At 38.5% G+C, this 12,588-nt stretch overlaps 1 protein-coding gene across 1 annotated transcript in view; it reads left to right on the plus strand.

Moving 5' to 3' along the window:
* Nucleotides 1–12,588, plus strand: part of LOC130276902 (mucin-2-like) — a 379,260-nt gene that overhangs the window by 101,788 nt on the left and 264,884 nt on the right. The window contains exons 5-8 of the mRNA XM_056526896.1: nucleotides 6,692–6,843; nucleotides 7,184–7,322; nucleotides 7,406–7,519; nucleotides 10,706–10,885. Of these exons, the coding sequence (XP_056382871.1) occupies nucleotides 6,692–6,843; nucleotides 7,184–7,322; nucleotides 7,406–7,519; nucleotides 10,706–10,885 (585 nt within the window). The remainder of the gene's footprint in view (nucleotides 1–6,691; nucleotides 6,844–7,183; nucleotides 7,323–7,405; nucleotides 7,520–10,705; nucleotides 10,886–12,588) is intronic.

Here is a 12,588-nt window from a genome sequence, read left to right on the forward strand (position 1 = left end):
TATTTTCTGCTATTACCCTTTTTAAAAAAAAAAATTTGGGGGAAAACAAGCATTTTAGGTAAAAATTTTTTTTTTTTTTTTACATTTGCAAAAGTCGTGAAACACCTGTGGGGTATTAAGGTTCACTTTATCCCATGTTACATTCCCCGAGGGGTCTAGTTTCCAAAATGGTATGCCATGTGTTTTTTTTTTTTTGCTGTTCTGGCACCATAAGGGCTTCCTAAAGGTAACATGCCCCCCAAAAACCATTTCAGAAAAACGTACTCTCCAAAATCCCCTTGTCGCTCCTTCCCTTCTGAGCCCTCTACTGCGCCCGCCGAACACTTTACATAGACATATGAGGTATGTGCTTACTCGAGAGAAATTGGACTACAAATACAAGTAAAAATTTTGTCCTTTTACCCCTTGTAAAAATTCAAAAATTGGGTCTACAAGAACATGTAAGTGTAAAAAATGAAGATTGTGAATTTTCTCCTTCACTTTGCTGCTATTTGTGTGAAACACCTAAAGGGTTAAAACGCTGACTGAATGTCATTTTGAATACTTTGGGGGGTGTAGTTTTTATAAGGGGGTCATTTATGGAGTATTTCTAATATGAAGACCCTTCAAATCCACTTCAAACCTGAACTGGTCCCTGAAAAATACTGAGTTTGAAAATTTTGTGAAAAATCGGAAAATTGCTGCTGACCGTTGAAGCCCTCTGGTGTCTTCCAAAAGTAAAAATACGTCAATTTTATGATGCAAACATAAAGTAGACATATTGTATATGTGAACCAAAAAAATGTATTCGTAATATCCATTTTCCTTACAAGCAGAGAGCTTCAAAGTTAGAAAAATGCAAAATTTTCAAATTTTTCATCATATTTACGGATTTTTCACCAAGAAAGGATGCAAGTATCGACAAAAATTTACCACTATGTTAAAGTAGAATATGTCACGAAAAAACAATCTCGGAATCAGAATGATAAGTAAAAGCATTCCAGAGTTATTAATGTTTAAAGTGACAGTGGTCAGATGTGCAAAAAACGCTCCGGTCCTTAAGGCCAAAATGGGCTCCGTCCTGAAGGGGTTAAGGAAATCAGTATTTAAGCTTTTAATCCATTTAAGTCTCAAAAACTGCCCAGTACGGCGCAGCTCTCTTTACATGTTCTGGAGTAAGAAATTGCAAGCGGTAGGTTTGCAGTAACCGTAATTACCAACTCACCATCCACAAACTTAAGTAACACACCCAAGAATTCAAGTTCCTCCCTACCCCGCTTTCCAAGTGACCTTAAGATTCATATCATTTGAAGTATTCAGGACGAAAAGGAAATCCACAAATGAGGACTTCATGTCCGTTCAGTCAATGAATACGTCGTCCACAAAACATCTGTAACGTGCTATACATTTCAAAATGTTGTTCCTTTCAGTAAATATAAACCTTTTTTACAACATGGCAACATTCCCCTTCAGAAACGTCGCGCTGTGTGGACGTGTATGCGGCGCTCTCTGAGTACGTGCTCCTGAACTACTGGCGTCTTCCCTTGTTCCTGGAGAAAGTATTTTTCCCTGTTGGATCTTCAACTGTAAATCCACCATGTTATGCTGGAGGGGTATCTGCCCCCCTTCTGGATTGAACTGTGGAAGATGAAATAATGTGTAAAGACTGAGGTTGTCACTATAATCTGTGTATAACAATATTACTAACCCAAGAATTTGTGGCAAGGGAGTTACAGAGGTTCTGCTCTTATAAACAATAATGGCTGCGTTAGTGGTGTGGACATATTTGCTACTTGTATAAGCAAAAAACCTGGGCAAAGCGAAGGATCAACTTGGTGGGGGTTGGGGGTAGCCTTCCTGAGAACCCCTGAAAAAATCGCTCCCAACAGGGTTTTGGGCCTGAAGCCACAATATAAACTGGTTATGGCAAATTCTCCTCTACTGTTGTATGCTGTAACCTAGAGGAATGGAATATGTGTGGTTACACAAACTATGTTATAAGTTGCAGGCTGTTGCTGCAGGTGTCACAAAAATTCTTATGACAACTGTTTTTTCTTTAAAGAGTACCTGTCACCCAACTAAACTTGTAATATATTGGTCCTTGTGTAATTATAAGACACTTTGCTATTTACATGCTGTTAAATTTCTCAACTTTTTTTTTCTGTTATTAAAGGAAAACTGTCACTCTGATCACCCACACTAAACCAATACACAGGGTTATAGTGTGGATGACTAGGAGTTCAAAGAGGTGATATTGCCCGATGAAAGTCCTATGCTCAATTTGGTTACCTGTGCGCAGGAGGCGGGCCCCGATGGCTTTCCGCCCCCTGCTTCTTTCTGCCTCCTGAAACAATCTGCCTCTATTACTATATTCAAATTCTGCGCTGCGCTCTGAGGCAGGAGCGTAAGTGCAGTTAGTTTACAAACAGCTTTCACGTCCTAGTGACGCTAGTCGAATGTCACGTGAGCGCTGCGCTCAAAGGCTGGCACAGTAGCAGAGCGCTAGGTCAAGAGTTTTCATGTCACTAGGACGTGAGAGCTGTCTGTAAACTAACTGTGCTGTCGCTTCTGTCTCAGATCGCAGCACACAATTTGAATATGCTAATAGAGGCAGATTGTTTCAGGAGGCAGAAAGAAGCAGGGGGCGGACAGCCATCGGTTCCCCACCTTCTGCGCGCAGGTAACCAAATTGAGCACTGAACTTTTGTCAGGCAATATCAGAGGAGCCCCAACAGTGTCACCAGCAAAGCACCCCCACACCATCATACCTCCTCCTCCTCCATGCTTCACACTGGGAACCAGGCATGTAGAGTCCATCCGTTCACCTTTTCTGCATCGCACAAAGACACGGTGGTTGGAACCAAAGATCTCAAATTTGGACTCATCAGACCAAAGCACAGATTTCCACTGTTCTAATGTCCATTCCTTGTGTTCTTTAGCCCAAACAAGTCTCTTCTGCTTGTTGCCTGTCCTTAGCAGTGGTTTCCTAGCAGATATTCTACCATGAAGCCCTGATTCACACAGTCTCATCTTAACAGTTGTTCTAGAGATGTATCTGGTGCTAGAACTCTGTGTGGCATTGACCTGGTCTCTAATCTGAACTGCTGTCAACCTGCAATTTCTGTGGCTGGTGACTCGGATGAACTTATCCTCCGCAGCAGAGGTGACTCTTGGTCTTCCTTTCCTGGGGCGGTCTGCATGTGAGCCAGTTTCTTTGTAGCTCTTGATGGTTTTTGAGTCTGCACTTGGGGACACTTTCCACCTAGAATATGATATATTTTCAGTTGTTTCACACTTTTTTGTTATGTCTATAATTCCACATGTGTTAATTCATAGTTTTGATGCCTTCAGTGTGAATTTACAATTTTCATACTCATGAAAATAAAGAAAACTCTTTGAATGAGAAGGTTTGTCCAAACTTTTGGTCTGAACTGTATAGTAAATTTGAGTAGCCATATTAGTCCAGTGATGCAGATGTAAAAAAAAGGTTGCAGTATCTTGTAATATCTTTTTTATTGGACTTTTTTTATTGGAATTTTGTAGAGACAAGCTTTTCGGGATTCCTCCCTTTGTCAAGTCTAAAGCAAATCTAAGCTCACAAGCAGAAGACACAGGTTACATCTCACAAATATGCAGGGGTTAAGACAATAGATGTGGAGAATTCACACTAAGATAACCCATAAATTGTCTAGCTATACAAACATAGACTTAATAGATAAGGATAAGAAAAAGGGGAAGGGAGCAGGGAGGAGTCTGGTATTAAGAAGGACATAGTGAGATGCAAAAGAGAATACAGGTAAAGGTTATAAGAAGTTTTGATAATACGATAAGAAGCTCAAATTCACATTGAGTCCTCTGTTTTTGGAGTCTCACTATGTCTTGCTTAATTACCAGTCTCTCCCCCCTCCCTCCCCCTTTTTCTTATCCTTATCTATGAAGTCTATGTTCCAATAGCTGGACAATGTATGGCCTATCTTAGTGTGAATTCTTCACATCTATTGTCTTAACCCCTGCATATTTGTGAGATGTAACCTGTGTCTTCTGCTTGTGAGCTTAGATTTGCTTTAGACTTGATAAAGGGAGGAATCCCAAAAAGCTTGTCTCTACAAAATTCTGTTAGCCCAATAAAAAAGGTATTTTTTTTCTTTTATTTTACTTAAAGCAATACAAACCATTTCAATGTCCAACATTTTAGTACATAAATTCCCCATCCCACTGTACTCTCCCCAATCCCACATTGTCCACTATTAGGCGGCAGGGAATCAGGAGGTCAAGCGTGTTCACGAATTCACCCCTTCTATATTGACCTCCCTTCATGTGATCCCATTTAATTCTAATTTAAATCTCGTGTCCCTCTAATTCCCCACCCCTTCACATTTTCTAAAGAAGCAAACCATCACCATAATTTTCCATTATAATCAATCCCCCCCCCCCCCCAAAAAAAAATAAAAAAAAAATATATATAGAAACTCTTTCCCCCATCTTCCTATACTTAATATTTTCTAGTGCCACTTTTACCACTTCTCTCCATTCTTCTATATTTGGTTCATTTGGGGCCAACCATCTCCTGATTATCAACAGTCTGGCATAGAAGAGCATCACCAGTAACCTTCTTCTCTCCCTTCTTGGTATATTTACCTTGCTGTCATCCCCCAAAAGTACCAATGTTATATTGTCCTCTACTTTATACTTTGCTTTTTCCTCTATCTTTTTTATTGTTTTTCTCCAGTATTCCTGAATCTTCTCACATTCCCATATTATATGCAGAAATCCTGCATGTTCAAAACTACATCTTGGACAATTACTGTCCCTTCTTTTCCCAATTTTAAATAGAAATTTTGGTTTGTAGTAGATTCTATAGACAATATTCCATTGTATCAGTTGGTGGTCTACATTTGGAGATGAAAGTTTTATGTTCGTGAATATATTTGGCCAATTACACTCATTAGTTTCACCTAACTCTACCTGCCAAAAACGAAAACATTTATGTTTCAAAGTCCCCTCTATACCTCTCCTTATTATATTATATATTTTCACCATAACCTTCCCTACTATTTTACCTTCGACTATAATCTTTATTATTTCTGTTCTTCCTGCTATTTTCCTATTTCCTTCTCTGAGTGATCCAATAATAGCGGTTTTTAAACTCTCAAATTCCAACCACATACCTTCTACCATATTAAACTCCTCCCTTACCTCGCTTCAGCTTTTCATCTTTCCTTTCTTCCACAAATTAATTTAATTTATTTACAACTGCATATAGACAACCTATGTGTTTCTAGTTTGCCCACTTCCTTCAAGTTTATGTTATACCATTCGGGGCTGTATCTAGCATCCCATTCACTCTTATTTCCACTTTGAACCTTTTCCATGTCTTACAGAGCCCTCTGATCATTTGATTTTTTTTCTCCATTCTAGCTCTTTTAGTTCTCCTGACTCTAGAGTTTGGAATATGTTTTCATAGTTCCCTTAAATTTTTCCTAAAATGTTCTTTAAGATTCCAAATTTCTTCCACTCTACTAAATAATACATCTGACTTGCCAAAAAATACCCTTGGATATCAGAGAATTTTTCTCTCTCCCTTGCAAAGATAGTCTATCCTTATTTGTGTCCTTTTTCTCCCCCCATATGAGTGCATTAAACATAGATATAATTTTTCTAAAAACACTCTTCTCACACCACACTGGTGATGCCCCAAACACATATAAGAATTTTGGTAGAATGACTGATTTAATAATGGTTATTTTGTCTGCCCTTGATAATTTCAACTCATTCCAGACTCTCACCTTATTTTCCATCCTTTTAATAAAAAAAAGGTATTACAAGAAGATACAACATTTTTGAGTTTGTCACTATTTTTTATTAATTTATTAATTTTTTTAAATGTTAATGTTTTTACTTACATAGATTTCTGAGTGAAATGTATTTTTTTTTTTTTTTATAAATCACATGACGTTTCAGGAAAAACACTAGGTAATATGTCAAAGAAGAAAAGCCTATACTAATACTCATTATTTTTTAGAAAATGCATCCTGGAGGCAAACAATGAGAAGGCAGTTTCTTGTTGCGTTTTTTTTTGCGGGCAAAACAAAAGCTTTGCCTGTTCCTAGTATGTTATACAATAGTAAAGACAAGGAACAGGCAAAACTTTTGTTAGGTGTTTTTTTTTTTTTTGGGGGGGGGGGGGGTTGTTAATATTTATATAGCAAAAAAATTTGCTACAGTACTTTTATAGTACAATTTAGAGTTACATGTACAGACAAAAATCGGATATCTCATAGTAGCAAACTAACACTTCAAACAGTTGACATAAGTTCCTTGCTCACAAGGGCTAATAATTGTGGATGAGATGAAAGAGCTTGATTTCTGCAATGGTCCTGCCATTTTTCATAAAAATAGGATAGCCCTGTGTGTATGCTCATCGGATTTATTGCTGATCAGCAAATTTCCCGCAGGGTGAAATACGCTGTGTATGCACTACATGAGACTGTACCCTTATATTTGTAGGCTAATTGTAGGGGTTACACAGAAAGGAGTTTAAAAAAAAAAAGTTCAAAAATCAAACATCTAATCTTAGGCCTTGATAAAATTGTGTACTGAAGCTTTTTATCCTAATGTTTTATGTAGAATTTTAAATATCACTAACATTTATGTAATCTATTATTAAATTTGTTTCCTCATATACCTATTGCTGAACCATGTACCGTGACAGTACAGCCCACTGTGTGTATCAGGCTGTTTATGTCCAAAAGGCTTAATTCTACATGGTAACAGAACTTGTATAAAAGAAGAAGAATGTCCATGTGTTCACAATGGGATGAATTACAACCCAGGGGATGTCGCTACAATACATTGTAACAAATGGTGTGTACATTTTACTCTGCAATTTATACAGTGTACAAATGTCTCTAAAAAGTAACATTAACTGCATTGTATGCTGTTAGTATAGTACATTTTTTTCAGAAGTAAATGTATATATAGCTAATGGATAACATGCAGCATGGCACAGAAACTGTGATGTATAAACACTTGTTCCTTTAAATCTAGACCAAAGTCTGAAAGTACTGTACTGTAATTGTTCTTGCATTTCACATGTGCTTTATAAATTTATATATCATATATTATTAATATAATAGAATAATATATTTTAATAATGTATTAATAGTTTCCCATTTGTATTGATAAATATTACTTCTTTTAACAGTGTTTGTAGAAACAAGACCTGGGTGTGTGATGTCAAAGCAGAAAAAGGAATTTGTACGCTGTATGGAGAAGGTCATTACATCACCTTTGACAATAAACGCTACACAATCAATGGAGATTGTGAATATACTTTGGTTCAGGTACAGTGTGCGATATGCAAATGAAACAGACAAACTTTAAAGTCTTTCTTGAATTTTATAAGCTAAATTGTATCATCCCATAGGATTACTGTGATGTTGATCATTTATGGAATGGAACATTTAAAATAATCTCAGAAAACATCCCATGTGGGACAACAGGAACTTCTTGCTCTAAAGCTATCATAGTTTATCTAGGGGTAAGTGTTGTCTCAAATAAAAATGTCTCATGAGTGGTACAAGTGCACAAATAAACTACTGGATATAGAGGTAAACATTTATATCACTTTTTTTTATTCTGTGAGCATTATAAAACTTTTTTTTTTTTATCAGTGGAGTCATCTAAATTAGGCAGAGAATAATGTGACTTTTTAAAGTGGAGGTCAGGTGTTCAGACCACCACTGATCATTAGAATGATTGTGTGCTTCACACTCTGGCTTGAAGCAATATTTGTCTAGTTGTAGTGTGGTATCTCGGTGCGGAACACACCCGTTTTCCTGACCTGTCAGGTGGATGTTACCAAGTGTGTCTGCTCCTTTTATTCACTTTTATGCTGTTTGTACCCTAAGGGGTTAACCTGTCTGTGCAGGAGGATGCTAAGGGGGTCATATGCTTGCTTTAGCCAATCAGGGCTGCTGTCCTGCCTCCCCCAAGTCTGCTAGACAGGGTGGAGTCAGTATAGTGTAATAAGAGAGGAGAATGAAGGTCACTATTAGACCTCTGCTGTAGATCTGTACCTCACCACATGAGGACAGGCCTAAGAAAATCCAGTTGCAGCACTAGTCTGTTTCAGAGCGACAGCACCCTTGAGAGGTTCCCACCTACCAGGTCATCCAGCAAGTCAGAAGCAAGTCTGCAGTGGGGAGAGGAGCCAAGAGAGCCCATGGACCCTATTAGCAAAGAAGATAATTACAGGAGATAGAAAACCTCGGGCAACTCCGGTCCATAAATCTGCAGTTTTAACCTGGCGGTAAGCCCTTATTCTGGATTTCTATGTTGAGAATAGAATCAGTGTTGGTCAGCTCCTAAATTTCATACAGGCTATACAATCAAATCCAGAGCACTCTAAACATAATTCAGCAAGCAGGAATCTAGTTAGTCAGAGAGGACTACAAGTCCTATAGTGTCCTGAATCAACTGTAATCCCTGCAGCAAACTCCAGTGAACTTTGCACTACCGTTGAACTGTTCTTGTACATTATTGCAAGTCCTAAGTAAAATTAGTAGTTTCTGTAACCCTGCATCTGTTGTCATTATTACCCCAGCACTTGACTCAGGAAGCATCTACCCTTGGAGCATGAGGGTTAACACTTCCCTGGCATCAAGAACTTTAGTACAGGCACATGACCTCAGTTAGCCACCACAGTTGGAGATGATCCCAAAAATGTTTAATGAAGTGTGTCTCCTGCAACTGGATGGAGATCACTTCAAGCTTGGAAGTGTAGCTCGCAACTGTGCATTTCTTAGCTTGTTGTGATGATCAGTAAAGTTTGAACACCCAGACCTCAACTGATCAAAACTTTTGACATGTCTATGTGACAAGTTGAAAGGATTTGTTAAATGACAGGGACACCTTTTTAACCCCTTAATGACAATGGACGTAAATGTACGTCATGGTGACGTGGTACTTAACTCACCATGACATACATTTACGCGCCGATATGATCGCAAGCACCAGAGCGGTGCTAGCCTCATGCCCTGCTATCAGCAGCCAGGGACCAGCGACCGTGCGGTTAACCGACATTAAACCCTCCGATGCCGTGATCAATACAGATCACGGCATCTGCGGCATTGCGGTACTTTTAATGGATGATCGGATCGCCCGCAGCACTGCCGTGGCAATCCGATCATCCAGCATGGCGGCCGGAGGTCCCCTCACCTTGCTCTGGCCGTCTTCCGGGGTCTTCTGCTCTGGTCTGCGATCGAGCAGACCAGAGCAGAAGATCACCGATAATACTGAGCAGTGCTGTGTCCTATGCATAGCACTGCACAGTATTAGCAATCAACTGATTGCTATGAATAGTCCCCTATGGGGACATATAAAGTGTAAAAAAAAAGTTTAAAAATGTAAAATAAAAAAGTCAAAAAATGTGAAAAATCCCCTTCCCCTATAAAAAAGTAAAACGTCCGTTTTCCCATTTTACCCCCAAAAAAGCGTAAAAAAAATTATTAATACACATATTTGGTATCGCCGCGTGCGTAAAAGTCTGAACTATTAAAATATATTGTTAATTATCCCGTACGGTGAACGGCGTAAACGTAAAAAAAAGGCCAAAATTGCTGCTTTTTTGTCACATTTTATTCCAAAAATTTTTTTTATAAAAAATTGATAACAAGTAATACCTAAGCAAAAGTGATACTGATAAAAACAACAGATCATGGCGCAAAAAGTGAGCCCTCCTATCGCCCCATTTACGGAAAAATTAGAGAGTTATAGGTGGTCAAAATAGGGCAATTTCAAACATACTAATGTTGTTAAAATGGTTTGAGATTTTTTTAAGCAGTACAATTATAGAAAAGAATATAATCATGGGTATCATTTTAATCGTATTGACCCACAGAATAAAGAAAACATGTAATTTTTACCGGAAAATGTACAGCGTGAAAACAAAACCTTCCAAAATTTGCTAAATTGCGGTTTTCTTTTCAATTTTCCCACATAAATAATATTTGTTTGGTTGTGCCGTAAATGTTATGGTAAAATAAGTGATGTAATTACAAAGTACAATTGGTGACTCAAAAAACAAGCCCTCATATGGGTCTGTGGATGGAAATATAAGAGAGTTATGATTTTTAGAAGGCGAGGAGGAAAAAATGTAAATGCAAAAATAAAATTGGTCTGGTCCTTAAGGCCAAAATGGGTCTGGTCCTTAAGGGGTTAAAGAAGTTTTTTTTTTACAATGACCACTCCTGTCCATGTGTTTTATTAGGACATTGAATATCATTAAGGGTCTCTTTCCTTGTAACCACCCTTCAAGAGTGGCTCCAGTTCATGTGGACCCATGACATCTGTGCATAACAATCGTTCAGACTCCCAATTTCCCCTAGTGCAGATCACCAGACAACCTGGAAATGATCACCAGGCCAGACACAATTTAAAAAGCCATGTCTGCATGAGGCAATATTTTTGAATTACAACATTACAAGAGGTTTGTGTCTAGACATACAGATAATTTTTTTATATATTTGTTTTCATTATTGGGAAATCCACCCAAAAGGGGTATTTGGAAATATCTTAGACATATTTATGCAGTCTGTGTGCTCATACTGTTGAATTCTAAAAAGGATAGTTCACACCACAGTTTCCTACAGGGATTTGAGTTTTTATGTAATTGGTAGGCTATCGAAATTAAACTTTTTCATTATTTAAAATTTTTTTTTTTCAGACCCATAAACTTATTCTAACAGATGGAAGCTTAGAGGTTGTGGAAAGATCTAGTAACATTGAGATTCCTTATAAGACTCGTAGCATGGGATTATTTTTAATGATTGAAACCAAGATTGGACTCATTATAGTGTGGGACCGAAAGACCACTATTTACATCCATCTAAGCACACAATTTAAGGTAATGAAGCAACACAGGTAATAAAACATTGTGTTTTTAAACAGTGCTTACATATAAACCATTTGTTGGAAATAAACCCCATTGTACAAAGTTCCTGTTCAGAGAAGTCAAAGACTACTGCAATGCAAATAAATCAAGTTTACTGATCGCCTAACATACAGTGACACAGAAATCTTGACTGTTTCGAGTCCCAGATAAAGTGAAAAGCATTCATACTAGGTGGCACTATTGACTGAACGTTTCTGTCATGCATGTGTCGTTTCACTCAGGTTCACACAACCATAACACTTTCTGTCATCTAACTGGTTACTTTCTTTGGTCCTTTTAGAGCCAACTACCACTAAGATACCGCTCATTAGGGTTTATCCTTCGATTGGCACCAGCAGGCCTTTCTAAGACCTCCCTCTAGGTCTATCCATGTACTGCTAGGTTGTTTTACTTCTCTAGACCATACTGACAGGGATCCCTCCTCACTTCCTATGCCAAAAACTGAATGTTTTAGGCCTTAGTTTTCAGCCCACACTCCAGGCCTGCACAGCAAACAAATCTTCCTCCAACTAGCTATTGGTCCACCACAACAGGAGTTATAACAGATTCCTCTAGATTTGAGCACACCACTGCTCACCCCTATAAATTACCCATACTGGAATCTCCCTCGCTCCACCCAACTCCCCACAGTTAAACAATTTAAGGCAGAGAAGACACTCAGCCTCTATAGCCTCCACTACTTCAATAACAGCCCAGAGCCCAAAACCCTGTAAGCCACCCACCTTTATAGCCAGACCTTTCTAACACTAGAATAATAGTGGTCATCTTACTAGCTGTCTTCTCCAGGACTCTCCTACAAGCCCATCTTGCCAAATCAGCTATATTGTTTCCTCCTGCTTCTTACTTTACTCTTCCTACATCATATCTCCTGCCCTTTATTCCACCACTGATTCGTCTAATAAGTAAGCCACTCCTAGCCTCCATCCAACAGATTTCAGGCTCTTTGCTTCTTCTGTACACTCCATTCAAACCTGGTTCATACACCTATAATAGTATGAATTTTTACTAGATAAATGGTGTTGTCGTACCTGGACGGTTTGTCTAACTGTGAGGTAGTAGGGACAGATACTAGATTCCTGCTCAATGCACCCCCAGTTTATGATCTTTTCCATCGTGCACACAGCATAGCGAAACACATTTGATTTTTTTTCCCTTTTTCTTTTTTCTTGTGGATGTATATACTTTTTTTCACTACCGTTTGGTTTGCTATACCATTTTGGGTGACAGTTGGATGTGTTAAGGTGTTTAGAGGAATGTGAAGTTACCTGATGGTAACTGCTGTATTAGTATTTTCATCTACAATGCATCATAACTTGTCATTAGTTTTTTGTGTAGCTAGCGTTGGTCATTTACGCTACTAAAGTCACGCCAGTGAAGGTATCCAATGAAGAAAAGTGAGAGAAGAGGTTCGTTAGTAAGGGTCTCCACTAATGAAGAGTGAGAGAAGAGGTTCCTGAGCGGGATCACCCTTGTAAGGGCAGCTATCTAGCATTATTAGGAGGGGTGCCAAAGGATAGTTGTTAGGGCAAGAGATAGGGCCCCCAGAGCTAGATCATTGGACAATCGCCCGAACCATGGCTGTTTTTGGTGTATGTTCACACTGGTAAGATCAGGTGACAAATGATTTACCCAGTTTAGTCTCTCCTGTCCAGAAA

The sequence above is a fragment of the Hyla sarda genome, chromosome 6 (genome assembly GCF_029499605.1).
Source record: "Hyla sarda isolate aHylSar1 chromosome 6, aHylSar1.hap1, whole genome shotgun sequence".
Lineage (NCBI taxonomy): Eukaryota > Metazoa > Chordata > Amphibia > Anura > Hylidae > Hyla > Hyla sarda.